Source organism: Apostichopus japonicus, chromosome 16 (genome assembly GCF_037975245.1).
Source record: "Apostichopus japonicus isolate 1M-3 chromosome 16, ASM3797524v1, whole genome shotgun sequence".
Classification (NCBI taxonomy): Eukaryota; Metazoa; Echinodermata; class Holothuroidea; order Aspidochirotida; family Stichopodidae; genus Apostichopus; species Apostichopus japonicus.
This window is the reverse complement of record NC_092576.1, coordinates 28,712,422-28,730,297: the sequence shown is the minus strand read 5'-3', so window position 1 is coordinate 28,730,297 and position 17,876 is coordinate 28,712,422. Positions and strand designations below refer to the sequence as shown.

Here is a 17,876-nt window from a genome sequence, read left to right as displayed (position 1 = left end):
GTGCTAGATCGAACAGCTGGATCATTTCTATTAGCGGCAATATACATTTCAGGCAATCAAGTGATAATGTTTATCCGCTTCAGGTAGTAATCAGCCTAATGTTATAACAATAATAATAATAATAATAATACATTTTAGGTGGAAATTTTGTCCTAAAAAAGGCACTATTTCAATAAAAGGCCGGATGAAAAGCGATATTAACTGATGAAAAACCGAAATTTGATATGAAATTCAAAATGCTTAAAGTTCCACACTTTACCAGGAAAGTTGGCCATAAAGGGTATAATGTCAACAAATAGCTGAAATTAAAATGAATATTTCAAGATTAATAGTCGACGTTTCGAGATAAAACGTCACCAAATTCCAACAAACAACTTGACGTTTTAAGACGCAGAAGGGGAAATCTGGGAAGAGGAGGTGTTGGTGGGATCAAATTCCGATGAGACATACCACGGTACCAGGGCGGCCAGTAGCGTCGTGACAGAGACTTTTAACGACGGGAACCAGGGCGGCCTGATGAGTTGGAGCAATATAGGCCATAATAGCGGGAATTTTGATGAATTATTCGAAATTTTCAGATAATCAGTTTTTCGACAAATGCAGAGTTATTATTTGCTTCTTTTTTGGCTCCTACAGTTTTTATAACTAAATACAAAATGATAATATGTTAATAGATTCACATTAATTTCTCCCCTATTAAAGTTGATAGTTGAAAAGGTCAATACATATATATATATATATATATATAATAAGTAAAGAATAACACACCATAAAAATTCCACTTCACGACCATATTTTACACATTCATTTCTTATATATAAATATATATATACAGGTGCGTATCCAGGGGGGGGGCGTTGGGGGCGCGCGCCCCCCGGGTAAGGAAAAGAGGAGAGAAAAAAAGAGAAGAAAAAAGGGAAAAGGAGGGGAAAAAAAGAAAAGGAGGAGAGAAAGGAAGGGAAAAGAAAAAAGAGAGAAAAAAGAGAGAAAAAGGAGAAAAGGAGAGAGTAGAAGAGAGCTAAGACCTCGGGAAGAGAAAGAGGAACAGTCATAGTTAAAGCGCTGATTCCTATTATATACACAGGGTAGCCAGTGACAGATCAAGGATTACGGAGGGGGTGTGCGCCTCACCCTACCCCTTACACCGACAACTTCATTTTTGACGTTTCCATTTTTCCTCTCTCACTAATGTATCTATATAAATACTATATATGGTCTATCATAACGCGTGTGTGTGTATGGACGCCTTAAACAATTGAACAAATTGTAGTACAATTGTGCTATATGGAACCAACTGTGGCTGGTCTTGAACTCGACCGAGTCGTCGGGGAACATGACGCATTTCGGGAAGGGGGCGACCGCCCCCCCCCAGCAAATTTTCTTTATGACATCGCTAGTAATTTCAAATAGACAATGCTTAGATGCAACTTACAAGGCCTGGGAAGTGTCATTTCCAGCGATCTGGGAGGCATTTTCGGCCAAAATTTTTCTTGTACGCTTCGCGCCAACTCATGGTGGCGCTTCGCTTAGATAGTTTGCCTACAGGCTTCGCCCCTCCCTGGCAATTACTCGCTACACGCCTGTTCGAATTTGTAAAGCAAAGAGCAGATATAACATCATATCAGTGAGCTTTGAAATGCATGTTCCACGATGAACAGCCTCAAAAAACTGTCTATGTGTGTAGTCAAAGGCGTAGGAGCCCAACTGGATTTGCGGCTGTAACGACTTGCCCGAAAAAAAGCCGAAATTTTTCGCGCGCGAAGCGCGCGTTCAACATATCGATGCCAATATCATATAAGCAAGCATCGGTCATTACATTGTATGGCATCGTGTACCTTACGGTCCGTCAAAGTTGCACAGTATACCGCCGGATGCTAATGTAAACAACCAAATGTCTTATGTAGATGGAGATAAAGCATACAGATCCATTTATGTCAAAACTCTCTTTTACAGTAGTAATGTTGGCCAAGCTTAGAACTTTATTTTAATTACCAAGGAGATAACTTATAAGCTATTCATTGCTATTTAGTTTCCTTTCAGTAGGTGCCCGAAAAAAAATTGGTTGCGGGGGGGGGGGTGGGGGCTGCAGCCCCCGCCTCCTACGGGACCTACGCCTATGTGTGTAGTGTTCGGTTTCGATATACCTGATATCGGAAATATCTGCTATTTTTCATTTCCTTCAACCAAGTTTTATAATAGCCATTATAAGAGGTTGCAATATTTCTACACCAATAAATTAACTCTGTCTGAATTTTCGAAAATTTCCTCACCAACATTCTTCATCATACTTTCTTCTACTCGTGCAATTTTGACCTGTCTATTAGGGGTTCAAGGAGATTTTTCTATATTGGTTGTCCATAGATTGAATTTTGTGCAACATTATGGGTATGTTTTGAAGTGATTTTTATTCACGAGAAATGTGAATTTTCAAATTCTCAACAAATAATGGGCTTAAAACCTTGAAAAGTGGGGCTTTCGGATATTGTGGGCCGTGACGTAGAATCGCCTACAAAAGCAATGATCCATAGGACATGCAATGAGGTCGAACATGATGTGTGACTGGTTACAATCTTCAAAAAGGTTATGGATGGAAAAAAACTTTTGGGAAATACTTGGTTCTCAGGCAAAAGTGTACATCTGCTTGGTCATTTTCAAGCCCGAAAAGTGCCATTTCCGGTGATCTGGGGGGTATCAAAACCAGAAATTTTCTTGTACGCTCCGCGCCAACCGATGGTGGCGCTCCGCTTAGATGGTAATTCGCGCCCCCCGGGTTAGAAAATCCTGGATACGCGCCTGATATATATATTATATATATATATATATATATATATATATATATATATATATATATATATAAATATATATATATATATATATATATATATATATAAATGAAAATCTTAATGAGTCGGAAAATCAGGAACAGTGAAAAAACTTCCAGCCTCCACCGGGATTCGAAACCGGGCCTCCCGCTCTGCACGCGGACACCCCAACCACCAGGCCACGGACGCCGATTGTATGTCCAGAGATTCGAAACCGGTAAGGTAGGTCGTAATTCCACTGTAGGCGCTTGTCACCTGTGTCGAAAAATAATAGTTCTGTTTTTGGTGACATATTTTTTTCCTTACTCTAGAGATCAAACATGATGCTAACCAACTAGAAAATCATTTGTGAGTCCTAAAGCCGGATCTCGAAAGAGAACAGACTTTATGTTAATTAAGTGGAGGTAAACGACAAAGGCAAATATATATATAGTGACATCGATATTACTGAGACTTCTGTTTGGTTGGAATATAGTCGACTCAGCTACAAGCATCATCTTTCAGACGAATAGTTTCTAATTCAGCCTCTCACTTTGTCTTATGAGTGTATTATTAGGGATTTGTTACGACATTTCCGTCGTTCGGTAATGTAAAGTAGACGTTAGCAATATTAATCGAAAGAAGATTGCCAAACAAGATGTCACTCACAATTTAGTCACCAAATAATAGTAAATGACCAATAAATAAAGATGACATTAGGACCAAAATGAATGTAGATAGGTTATAGGCCATTAAAACACACTGAAAACAACCTGGTTGAGTCTGTATACCATGCACTTTGAACTTTGAAAGTTAAAAAGGCTGGACTATTCAGTCCATACCACACAGACCATTAGACCAATTTCTCAGATTCTACACAACGGTCAATAAGTGAAAACCTATAAGCTTACACATATATTAAGCCTTAAAGAGTCGATTTATTTGAAAGCAGAATGTATAGGGAAACTGGAATAGCTATTTATACTCATTTTGTATTTGGCTTAAATTAACAATGACAGGCATAAACACATTTCTTTAAGTGAGTTACGGGATTTAAACAACAACCTTAATAACTACCAGGCGGTTTAGATTAACAAACCCTAAGAAAACAAATCTACAGTGTCATCATATCATGGCAAGTTTTGTTCCCATTTCAAGCAATTTTCTGTAAGTTATCATTACCGAAATTCGAATCGTTCGATATTTCATGACCGAGACACGTCTACGTGTAGCTCACTAGTCTTCATATACGTTTTCCAGGCATGTAATACCCCCATAATACCCTCGAAGCACCGCGTTGGTACCATAAATGACGTAAGCTAGCAGATAAAATATTAGTAACAGGAGGACGGCGATGATTACCACAACGGCAGCCCATCCTTTCCAGCCCAAAGATCTAAGATGTAAGTTGGAATTTGATGTCAAAGGTCACTTTTTGCCATACTGCAGATCACTAAGTGTACGCCGAAGAATTATTTCAATAAATATAAATCGGGATAAGCTTTATGCCAGATATCGGAAAATACATACACTTAGTACATACGTTGTCGTATTCACTAATGCTCCATAATTTAGTAATGTAAGGGGTTTTTTGTGTCATGATAAACACGAATAAGAGTTAGGAACTGTACATCGAAGGTTAAAAATGTCCAATGACGAATAATGAGGGGGGAGGGGGGGGGGGGGTCGGTGGCGTTTCACAAGGACTGTAATTACAAACTCAATGCTACCATAAGTGTCAAGTAACAATAATGTCGTTTCAAATAAAATGGTGAATGATGGATGCATCGATTGAATAAAGCAAAAATTCAGCACTCATGCAAAGGTTCAGAAAACTGAACTTACTCACCGTTTCCTTGCCATGATAACTGACTAATATCACTCATAGATTATAAATAGAAAGATGCCAACTCAATCGAAAAAACACAGTGCGCATGCTTAAACACGACAATGTTAGCATCCAAGTGTAATCAATACACTACCGATAGCAGACAGTACCGATCGATGCGTAGATCATATGGTACAAACACATGCAGCAAATCAATGCTCTACACAACGGCTGCAATACTTGTCACTCATAAAACATAACGTTACCGCGCAATGAAGCATTATCATTAAGATTCGTTTCACACCATGTTGCCCATTCCTTACATATCTTCCGATACACACAGAGAACGCAGTAACTACTGTAAACCTTAATGTTTTGTACCAAGGTAAAAACTGAATCGTGCTATAAATCAGTAGCGTCTGCTATTAAGGTTACAGTAAGCACTGAGGATACGTGTAATTCCAACAAATTCAGTTTGATGCATTTGTTGGGATTACACATTTCCTCAGTTCTAACTGTAAACCTTATAATACATGCTACCGATTTATCATATTTATCAGCACATTCCAGTTTTTCCAGTGATATAAAATTCAAGATTTACAGTAGTTAATGTAATCTCTGTGTGAATCAGCTGGATATAGGGACATCGGTGTTTAAATTTGATGCTGTACTTTTTTAGAGTTAATGCTGTACTCGTTTAAAGTTGATGCAGTACTCGTTTAAAATTGATGCTGTACTCGTTTACAGTTGATGCTGTACTCGTTTAAAGCTGATGCTGTACTCGTTTAAAGTTGATGCTGTACTCGTTTAAAGTTGATGCTGTACTCGTTTAAAGCTGATGCTGTCCTCGTTTATAGCTGATGCTGTACTCGTTTATAGCTGATGCTGTACTCGTTTAAAGTTGATGCTTTACTCGTTTAAAGTTGATGCTGTACTCGTTTAAAGGTGATGCTGTACTCGTTTAAAGTTGATGATGTACTGGTTTAAAATTGATGCAGTACTCGTTTAAAGTCGATGCAGTATTCGTTTAAAGCTGATGCTGTACACGTTTAAAGTTGATGCTGTACTCGTTTAAAGTTGATGCTGTCCTCGTTTAAAGTTGATGCTGTACTCGTTTAAAGTTGATGCTGTACTCGTTTAAAGTTGATGCTGTATTCGGTTAAATTGATGTTGCACTCGTAACTCACTTAACGAATGAGTACCCATGCACATTTAATTAGGTTCCAGAGATGATTTATTGCAACCGGAAATAAGCCTTGATTGCATTCTTTAGCGTGATACGATATTAGTACATTAATAGTTCTTTTAGTAGTTTCGTTGACAAGTTCTTTTCTTCAGCTACATATGCAACAGCATCAAAAATAATGTGTTTGTTACTAGAGTTCCTTACGGGGGTAGACTGACGGTCATATGTGGTTCGGGATAAAGAGAGTCCGGGTTATGACCCCCTCTTAAAATGTCTAGCTTAGCCCGATGCCGAATACGGCATATCTTATTCGGTTATGGCCAATCGATTCAGGCTAAATGCAAACTCTTCTTTTTGACATTCCATGTACGGTTATGGACGTACTGGGAATGTAAATGGAAAGATAAGGTACATAAATGTCATTCTTTGCAAGTTTCTAGTACTGCTTTGATTTGTTTATTTATAGCTGTATATTCTCTGAAGATAACAATGTAGTTGTAACTATGTTATATCATGTTAAGTCAAGCAATATATAGAATGGCTTGGAAGTATACAGAGCCGAAATGGAGAGACAACGAAGACACAACAAATAGTCACTGTAGGCTATTTCTTCTCAGACCAGTCTTTAATGGTCGGTCAATTAAATACAGACTGCTAAAAGAGAAATCGCAATTAGGTTGTAAATATTGTTAAACGACAACATATTGTATTTGAGCAACACCTACGCAGTGTTAACTGATATGCGTGTCGAAAGTCACTGAATTACTACGACTACTGTTACCTTTCTGAAATTTTAACTCTTTCTTGCCTTTAAATTGTAATGATACCGCAAGTCACTGGTACACACCTGTCGACCTTTGATCCATCCTGTCTCGAATATAAAACAAATTGAAATGAATTACTAATTGCTACGAACGCAGCAGGTGTCAGGAAATGTGACACTGAAAGCTCTCACTCTGCACAGGCGAATGATACGTTCTCACGTGAAAGAGATATTCTGGTAGCAATATAATAAATACTAAACCAACATGATTATGTGATGTTTGACTACACAATTATTGATATTTTATATATACTTTCACAGTAGAAGTATCAACTATGAACAACAAATGGCATATTTGGGGATCGGCTAGGTCGTGGGTTTATTATGTATGATTAAATCGAGTAGCTTATTTGATAAACAAGGAATTTATTAGAAATAAAACTCCGAAATGTAAACCAATATACCTATTTTTTCCAGACATATATGACTTATTTGTGTCGTTTTCAAAATGTCAAATAAAATATCTGCCAAAGGGGAAAAAACAGTTAAGACGCCAACAAAGAGAGTGATTTTTCGACATTAAAACAGTGAAAATGCATTAATTAGTCTCCCAATAAATGAAATGTTAATCAGCTATCAATATAAGTAATATAACCCTATGCTGGAATATTCACTGAAAAATATTAAATGTTTGAAAAGTCGATATTTTGCGGAACTGGTCAAGTATTTCTACATTTACAAGTTTGTTTTGATAATTTACACCAGCAGCCTGAAGAACAATCGACTCGCTGGACATGAGCATATAGTTGCCATTATGAAACTGTGCCCTTAACGGAACGCATGCCATCAGGGCAGGATTTGAGTTGTGAAAGTGGGGGGGGGGGGGGGCACACCTACCAGCAAGACTATCGAAGCGGAGCGCCACTATTGGTTGGCGCGGAGCGTACAAGAAAGTTTTTGGCTTTACAAACCCTCCAGATGGCCGGAAGCGGCACTTCCCTAGTGCTCTAAGCTGCATGTTCCCATCCTTGAAATATGGATCTCTTGTCTGCAATTGTATCAAGATAGTTAATTATCGTTTAAAAATTTGAAGAGGATTGATAGTAGAACATATGGTCAGATGGTGATGTACAACTTTTGTTATACGTAACTATCTTAGCAGAGCGCCATCATCGGTTGGCAAGGAGCGTCGAAATTTTCGATGAAAGGTACCCTTAGATCGGTAAAATTAACACCCATATAGGCTTTAAATTGCATCTTAACAATTAATGAACGTGTGTAAATTAAGGGAGGACGGATAGACAAACTTGTATGGTGATGTACAACTGAAGCTTATACGTCACTATTTAGGCGGTGCACCACCATCAGTTGGCGCGGCGCGTCGAAATTTAAGCAAAAAGGAAATCCTAGATCAGCAAAAATGACAACTCTGGTAACAATAAATCGCACCTAGACAGTTCTTTCCCCCAAAATTTGTTATGATATTGTTCAAGAATATGTTCAAGAATTGATCAAGAATATGTTCAGCACCCACTTCGAGATTCTCCCCGCGGTCCCCACTTCTTGGCAAATATTGGGGGCAGTGAAAATACCTTTACCCCCCCCCCCGACTCCCACTTTCGTGTGTAAGAAATTACCTTTTATGCAATACCAAACGTAAGTGTTTCATTCATCATCGAGAATAGATCCAAAAACGGAACTCAAAGCCACACATTATTTTATCGGCCCTACCGAGACTGCCGAGTGCTGTATACTGTGACAATTGATTTAATTTGTTACTGTGCTAGTGCCAATTTGTAATTTACATTATTCGATTTGCATGCATCACTCCAGAAATTCGAGCAGTAAAGAAATTACATCGGCATTGCCATTGCATATTGTTGAATGACACGAGGGGGGGGGGGGTGTCATATGTCAGTGTATTGAAATTAATTATTGATATACCCAATATGCAAATCTGGCTTTCGTAAATTTGTTTATCTGGATTTAGTTATTCAACGCATTCAGTAGAGCATCAACGTTGAAAATCAATTCCTGAAGCTAGCACTGTAGCACATGCCGCGGATTCATCACATGCAGAATTGAATCGCTAGTCTGTTAGCTCCAGGATTCGTAACCTGTGCTGCGAACCATGTGCTAGTTCCAGTTATTCTGCATGCTACATGTTACGATGTTAGACACAAATTCGACTTAGATTCAAAACACATAAGCCCATTTGATAGAGCTGTTGTGGGGGAATAATTTCGATTAGGGTTGTGCACATTTGTCTGCAAAAACCACAAAAAAGTGAACTAAGGTCTGGGAAAAAGTGGGGGGGGGGGGGCAAATGCCCCCTCTTGCACCCTCCGATATCCCGCCCATGCATGCCATTTATATTTTATTGTTGTTTCGACATCCAGAACGTCAATAAGAGGAATACAGCAAACGGTAGGGCAGGTTAGGCAGACGGTAATACACATGACGTAGGCTTAAGATGTATGTGTGATTATATTTATCGTAGCAGGGTTGAGGTGGACTTTCGTCGACTGTCCAGCCCTGTGATCTCAAGTGGGATGTAGATGTGTGGGCCTCTGGCTGGGGGGGGGGAGGGGCGACCGTCTGTGGGTTTTGTAGGGTCGGTTGATTACATTCCCCCATCTCCAAGAGAAAGTAGGTGGGAGAGGGCGGATAATAATCCCACTGCCTCCCACACCTCATTCCCAATTCTTTTGATCTGCAAACAGCCCGTCCATAAAGATGCATGCTCATACCTAACTCAGTCGGGTGAAATTTGCGATTTACTTGAATTATTCATGGTGAAATATTTAACCTGCCCTGTATATATATATATATATATTTATATATATATATATATATATATATATATATATATATATATATATATATATATATATATATATATATATATATATATATATATATATATATATATATATATATATGCGTTCCTCTATTAAACAACATTACTGATCATAACTTAATGTTTCGATACACATTATCATCAATATTTATTAGGAATTGCAAATTGTTTGCAACAGAATGTTAAGTTGAGCTTCTCCGATGGGACTCGGTGGTTTTGGACAAAGATAATGGTGTGTATCGCACGATTTGGAGTAGAACGGAAAAGATAAGTCGAAGAAGGGCACAAAACTGACGTTAAACTTTTGACAAAGGAACTTTGTGAAATGATCTGCAAGACCTATTTTGATATTTGTTTTACGTTCCATCCCTCTCCAACTATCCCTCTTGTATGAATAAGAAGGTATTCCATTCCAAAATAAATTCACTTTTGTGTCTCGTCTAAAGTCATCCCATTTTTGAAATAATTCTTCAAGGTGTTTCATGTATTCTTCTAGCGAGACATCTCTCAAGTCCCAATGTCCTGAGCTAAATACCCATCCATCATAGTTTTCTTTTGCTTGTAGTTTCTTGTATTCACCAGTTTTTAGATTTTCCAGCATTTTTCCTGGAACAAACACAGCTGGTAATTTCCCGGTGACGTATGCCTTAAAATTATTGTCGGGGGAGACGTTGTGATAAACTCCTGTACCATGAAGAAACATTCGCCATCCAATATTGGTCGAGTGCGTAATGTTCAAGACTTTAGCTATCATTTTTTCGTGAGAATCTCCGATGATGGCAAATTTCTTTTCTCTCATACATTTCCTTAGTTCTTCGGTACGTGGATTGTCTCTAATGAAGAACAGTTTATTAGCTGCCTCGTGGAAGTAGAATTGCTGTCCATTATCTCTTATTTGGATAGTATTATCGTTTGTTAATATCTTGTCATCCGAACGAAATGGTCTCCAACCGAAGTGACTGTTTCGATGACTAGCTAAAACATCATGGCTGACCACTACATCCACTGACATGTAGCAAGTACTGTTTCTGTTACAAAGCACTCGATTTAATTCCTTTCGTTGAGGTTTATCGAGGCCATACGCTGAGGATTGGCTGTCGTAGATGAGTTTAATAGATACGTTGTAAGTGCCGGTAGTTGTCACCTTCATGGCATCTAACCTTTTCAAGGTCTCATCCTGATCTGAAACTATAGTTGCCAGAACCGATCCTTCGCTGCCGACAAGTCTCACGTAGAAATATGATGCGTCGTCAGGGCCGTTGGATTGAATGTTTACGCTTACGACTCCTGACGAGTTCACTCCGCAGGTCACATTAAAACAGCGCTGATTTGCACACATGACATCGTTTCTGGTATTACTTTCTGTCGGAGTTTGTATCGTGAGATCCAAATATTGGGATGCGGTTACAGTGGACTTAAAATAACTTTCAACCACATTTATGCTACTTTCATTTGAGTTTGTTCTTTGTTCTTCTAATTTCTTTCGTTCTACTTTATGATGTCGTAGAGCTGAAGTTGGAGCATAAGGGTATCCGTACTTTATCTTCGGCGGCAGTAAAGCCCTGTCGACTATTTAAAAGATAAAAAAAAGACAATTATTTGAGAGATATCCTGACGATAATTTGATTAATGGACAAAAAACAAACAAATACAAATAATAGTGGTCTACAACTGTCAAATGCAATGACTAAAAAGAAATCACTGACAACGTAAGAAACTCAGAAACAGGATATGTTACCAGGGCGTAGCAAGGGTTTTAAAAGATGTAGGCACGACTATCTGAGCGGAGCGCCAGATCGGTTGGCGCGGAGCGTACAAGAAAAGTTTTGGTTTTACAAACCCCCCAGATGGCCGGAAACGGCGCCTCCCTAGTGTTCATTCTGACAAAATTGCGGATCCTAGTCTTTTTCGGCGGGTAAAGTGTTGAATGAAACGGCATGCCAGGTCACCCTAATTAAGCCATATTCTTGCGTTCATTTCAAGTTTTTCCTGTCTAGACTCTTACTCGTCCAGCAAGCTTATGGATTTGAATTATGGGTGTTTTGAAAAATAACGTAGCCAAAAAAAGTGTAGGCCCGGGCCTACAGTGCTACATACTGGTTACGCCCCTGGTTACATTAAATAAAACGATCAATGAAATATGAGAATGTAGGACATTATTTCATCTATTCAATATATCAGATTAGTTAGTGACTAATTTTGTAAGTGATTCTCAACATGTTAGTGTTTAATCGTTCGTATAAGTACTTAATGCTATATATATATATATATATATATATATATATATATATATATATATATATATATATATATATATATATATATATATATATATATATATATATATATGCGTTCCTCTATTAAACAACATTACTGATCATAACTTAATGTTTCGATACACATTATCATCAATATTTATTAGGAATTGCAAATTGTTTGCAACAGAATGTTAAGTTGAGCTTCTCCGATGGGACTCGGTGGTTTTGGACAAAGATAATGGTGTGTATCGCACGATTTGGAGTAGAACGGAAAAGATAAGTCGAAGAAGGGCACAAAACTGACGTTAAACTTTTGACAAAGGAACTTTGTGAAATGATCTGCAAGACCTATTTTGATATTTGTTCTACGTTCCATCCCTCTCCAACTATCCCTCTTGTATGAATAAGAAGGTATTCCATTCCAAAATAAATTCACTTTTGTGTCTCGTCTAAAGTCATCCCATTTTTGAAATAATTCTTCAAGGTGTTTCATGTATTCTTCTAGCGAGACATCTCTCAAGTCCCAATGTCCTGAGCTAAATACCCATCCATCATAGTTTTCTTTTGCTTGTAGTTTCTTGTATTCACCAGTTTTTAGATTTTCCAGCATTTTTCCTGGAACAAACACAGCTGGTAATTTCCCGGTGACGTATGCCTTAAAATTATTGTCGGGGGAGACGTTGTGATAAACTCCTGTACCATGAAGAAACATTCGCCATCCAATATTGGTCGAGTGCGTAATGTTCAAGACTTTAGCTATCATTTTTTCGTGAGAATCTCCGATGATGGCAAATTTCTTTTCTCTCATACATTTCCTTAGTTCTTCGGTACGTGGATTGTCTCTAATGAAGAACAGTTTATTAGCTGCCTCGTGGAAGTAGAATTGCTGTCCATTATCTCTTATTTGGATAGTATTATCGTTTGTTAATATCTTGTCATCCGAACGAAATGGTCTCCAACCGAAGTGACTGTTTCGATGACTAGCTAAAACATCATGGCTGACCACTACATCCACTGACATGTAGCAAGTACTGTTTCTGTTACAAAGCACTCGATTTAATTCCTTTCGTTGAGGTTTATCGAGGCCATACGCTGAGGATTGGCTGTCGTAGATGAGTTTAATAGATACGTTGTAAGTGCCGGTAGTTGTCACCTTCATGGCATCTAACCTTTTCAAGGTCTCATCCTGATCTGAAACTATAGTTGCCAGAACCGATCCTTCGCTGCCGACAAGTCTCACGTAGAAATATGATGCGTCGTCAGGGCCGTTGGATTGAATGTTTACGCTTACGACTCCTGACGAGTTCACTCCGCAGGTCACATTAAAACAGCGCTGATTTGCACACATGACATCGTTTCTGGTATTACTTTCTGTCGGAGTTTGTATCGTGAGATCCAAATATTGGGATGCGGTTACAGTGGACTTAAAATAACTTTCAACCACATTTATGCTACTTTCATTTGAGTTTGTTCTTTGTTCTTCTAATTTCTTTCGTTCTACTTTATGATGTCGTAGAGCTGAAGTTGGAGCATAAGGGTATCCGTACTTTATCTTCGGCGGCAGTAAAGCCCTGTCGACTATTTAAAAGATAAAAAAAAGACAATTATTTGAGAGATATCCTGACGATAATTTGATTAATGGACAAAAAAACAAACAAATACAAATAATAGTGGTCTACAACTGTCAAATGCAATGACTAAAAAGAAATCACTGACAACGTAAGAAACTCAGAAACAGGATATGTTACCAGGGCGTAGCAAGGGTTTTAAAAGATGTAGGCACGACTATCTGAGCGGAGCGCCAGATCGGTTGGCGCGGAGCGTACAAGAAAAGTTTTGGTTTTACAAACCCCCCAGATGGCCGGAAACGGCGCCTCCCTAGTGTTCATTCTGACAAAATTGCGGATCCTAGTCTTTTTCGGCGGGTAAAGTGTTGAATGAAACGGCATGCCAGGTCACCCTAATTAAGCCATATTCTTGCGTTCATTTCAAGTTTTTCCTGTCTAGACTCTTACTCGTCCAGCAAGCTTATGGATTTGAATTATGGGTGTTTTGAAAAATAACGTAGCCAAAAAAAGTGTAGGCCCGGGCCTACAGTGCTACATACTGGTTACGCCCCTGGTTACATTAAATAAAACGATCAATGAAATATGAGAATGTAGGACATTATTTCATCTATTCAATATATCAGATTAGTTAGTGACTAATTTTGTAAGTGATTCTCAACATGTTAGTGTTTAATCGTTCGTATAAGTACTTAATGCTATATATATATATATATATATATATATATATATATATATATATATATTTATATACATATATGCTGGCGAGTTAGACAAGTTGCTTATTTACTACTTCTTAAAGCATTGAGTACAATTGACATGAAGACTGAGAAGGTACCGTATGCAATAACTATAGCAAACGAAACTAACGACATGCTTGCGTTTAAATGACAATAATCGTTTAGCTTGCTTCAAGAGCACTTTCAGCATCCTAAAAGTAAGATGTCGGAATAGCAATAGAAATCCCAATATATGGTCTATTTCTAACTGAGCTAGATTTTACCATTCTGATCTAGGACAGAAATGGAAAGTGCTTTCGTCGGCGAGACGTGACGTTACTCTACAAGGGCAACCAATTCATGAAGTATAGATTGATATTAATCATTGATACATACATTTTATACGATCCGTTTTGTACAGCGAAAGATAAGCAGTGCATACTACCACAGCTGTAAGGAAAACAAATAAAAGTAAAAATGATAACTTCTTATATGATTTAAGGTTCTGATAAGGTAGACTAGTGTAAAATGAAGTGTGTTTTGTGTAGAGTAAATGTGCATATAGTAAAGGACAAAGAACGTGTCGTGTGCAGTTATCGACTTTATGCACTCAATAAGACTATAGTAGTCTGTGGATTATGCTTTTGCTAGTTTGTGAAAAGACAGTTTCTGGCTCCTGAATCATATGGTATTCGACTGAGTCGTTCCTAATTGAAAATGTTAACCGCAGACTTCTGAAAGGCCTGTCTGGCATCTCTTGTTTACAAGATAGATAACACAAGGTGCGTTTCAGCGGACAGGAAAAATCATTAATACTGATATTGTTCAAGAAAAGAGATTATATTATTCGTATTGGAATCATATTTATCAGCTAATAGAGTAGTCTATCTATTGCTAAATAAGTCGGAAATCTTGAATATAACATTTAAGCACGAATTTCAATGTCTTCAACAAACAAGACGAAAACAGGAATGACGTTCTACGAGGTTTCATTGTCTACTTTGGACGGGATGATATACCTTGCTGACTCGTTCAAGGTTCCATACATGAAATATCACTAATAAGATATTTTAACACTGAAAAGAGCTATCCTGCTATAATCAGCTTCAAATGTTAAGAGTACACGAAATACAGCATAATACATGAAATTGTCAGATATAAAAGTTATATTCCGTTTCGTTTTAGCGTCATTGACATGTGATGATAAAGATTCCTGTCTACATTCGCACCCTCAACGGACACCTGTATCCTTGGGATGTACATAAAGAAAAGCAATAATGAATGTCATTCAGTACTGACTGAATACAAACGTGAACTTTGTCGAATTTGCTTAAGGTTAAAATAGTATGCTATCTTTGAAAACCGATTTCAGCAGAAAATTTAGGATAATACGTTCTGATAATTTAGTATTAGTATCTCTGTTTGAATTGCATAGGTCATCAAGTATATATATATATATATATATATATATATATATATATATATATATATATATATATATATATATATATATATATATATATATATATATATATATATATATATATATATATATATATATATATATAGCTTGTGGTATGGTACCTTCAGTTTTGTGTCAAGAAAACGCCAGCTGGAAAATATGTTTATAAACTGTAAATGTATAAGTGATATGCTTTCTTACATTTCTTAATTGAAGTGCTGATTTGAAACTTCTATTTCATCCTTAGACAAATGTGGTGATTGCACGTTGTTGAAACAAAAGTATGTGTTTTTGGTACATTTTACTTCCGGTACTGTTTTTCCTTTGTATCAGTTACCATTTATTTTTAATCTAAATATATGGTTCATGTACACGTTTCTCTTCATTTACAGAAGATTTTCCCCAAAATCACGTAATGCTTTTGTCAACCTATAGCAGTTTCCTTTGAAGGAACATAATGATTACTTTCAACAACAACATTATTACCATGCAGTATCCGAAGTGTTACTCTGTAAATTGATTAATTATTTTATTTCAAATCGAGTAAGTTTGATCCATGTACCAAAAATTTTCTCAAGTTTAAAAACGTTGTTACATGTTGACATCATGAACTGAGTAAACAAAACTGGATCTGTAATGATAACAACCGTGGATGTTTAGTTACAGTGACTGATTTTTTTTTTTTTAGATATACAGAAAAAAAATGTTTACAGTGTATATTTTATAATGAGAAAAACGCCATTTTGTTTTCTGACGATGATGACGATGTTCATATCTATGAAAAGATTGTGCAAGACTCGCCTTCATAAATAATAATAGTTAATAACATTGTAAGGCAATCATTACGTACACATCAATACATAAATGTAGTATATGGAACAGTGCCGTTGCACGGGAAGGTCAAAAGATAAAGAGAATGTATTCAACTGACGATATTGTGCTAAAAACAAGAATGATCATGCTGAGTTGAAACGGACTCAGGAAAGATATTAGACAGAAATTTTATCGATAGTTCATGGTCGAAAAAAAGAGAAAGTAAGGGGAAAATCGGAGTGGTGAATGTTAAGTCATTGTTAATAAATTCTAAGTACTCAGTTTCAACACGTACGTCCGTTTGAATACCTACAAAAATAACAACAGACCACTAATAACCGATATTCAGCTCCACTTGTCATTGGCAAGTAACTTTGTCATTTTGGCCATAATTGTAAATATTTCATTAAAAGTCTATTGTTTTGATGTTAAGCTAGTTTTTTGTTGGCTTATGAGAAGCATAACTTAACTCTAGTACAACCACTGATAGATAAAAATGTGATGTTTAAATGCATGGTCTTATTTCAAAAGCATAAGTGATATGGAAATATAGCCCGAATTGCATGCCAATTATCCAAGACAATTTTCTACTAAATTCTCTAAATCTGTAGTCTACGGTCGGCTTGATGTAACTGTCAATGAGAGCGTTCTGTCAAGTTTACATTGTTTTTACTGGCCTAACCACAGTAACTAAGGTATAGCCTATTAACTATTTCAGACCTTCTTTTGCTGCTTACCTATCAACGACAAAAATATCCAAACACTTTTCGCCGTCATTTCGTCAACTGAATGTCCAACATGGAATGATTTAAAACGGATTTCATGAAACAGTGTGCGTCGTTCAATATTTGAATTGTATTCAGATCGCAAAAAAAATCCGCATTGTATATCGTTAACATTATGTTAAGACAACGATCGAGATCTAGGCAATCTCTCATGTGATATATACTCTATATGTATAGGGTAAACATTATACATACTAACAGTGTGCACGTTAACTGAGTGAGTTGTGGTGAGTTGAATATGCATGTCATGATACAATAATAATTAATTGCTTTGTTGGACAAAGGTCAATGTAAATCTCCATATATGAGACCTGAGACAATCAACAGTTAATATTTAATACCTCCTTACAAAATAGGTCAATAAAACAACAACAGTGATTCCATAAAGTAAACACTTTACAATTAAACAAGTAGTGGAAGTAACGCTGAAGTTGTGGCACGCCGCCTCTCAACAACCACAATTGAATTCTAGAACCAATTAACACAACGTACCTATCCAGTTCGATTTGACCCTCGACCGATACGAATACTTAAAGCAGCATTTTGCGTCCTTTTTTATAATTTTTCTCAACCTCGCTGGTGCCATAACGACATACATAACTAGCTTATCTATTTAAAGATTACTTTATATGGTGGCATAGAAGTCGAACAATTTGCAACTTTCAACTTTGTTTTTCTCCAAGATATTTTCCGTTGGGATCCCAATAAACCTCGCCCATAACATGAATATTTAAACATTACGAACGTCATTGACCATTACGTAAAACAACACCATGCTTGATATGTGTACAGTCTATATGGCAGTTGTACCAGGGAGTTCCATAACAACTCCCTGG

General features: G+C 37.1%; 1 protein-coding gene across 1 annotated transcript; it reads right to left on the bottom strand.

Moving 5' to 3' along the window:
- Window positions 1-11,782: 11,782 nt before the first annotated feature.
- LOC139982866 (uncharacterized) lies at window positions 11,783-17,227 on the bottom strand. Its single transcript, XM_071996014.1, has 3 exons — window positions 16,993-17,227; window positions 14,377-14,430; window positions 11,783-13,274 (listed from the first exon to the last, which is right to left on the bottom strand). Exons 1-3 carry the CDS (start codon window positions 17,030-17,032, stop codon window positions 11,857-11,859), a joined length of 1,512 nt encoding a protein of 503 aa, XP_071852115.1. The 5' UTR covers window positions 17,033-17,227; the 3' UTR covers window positions 11,783-11,856.
- Between the last annotated feature and the right edge of the window lie 649 nt (window positions 17,228-17,876).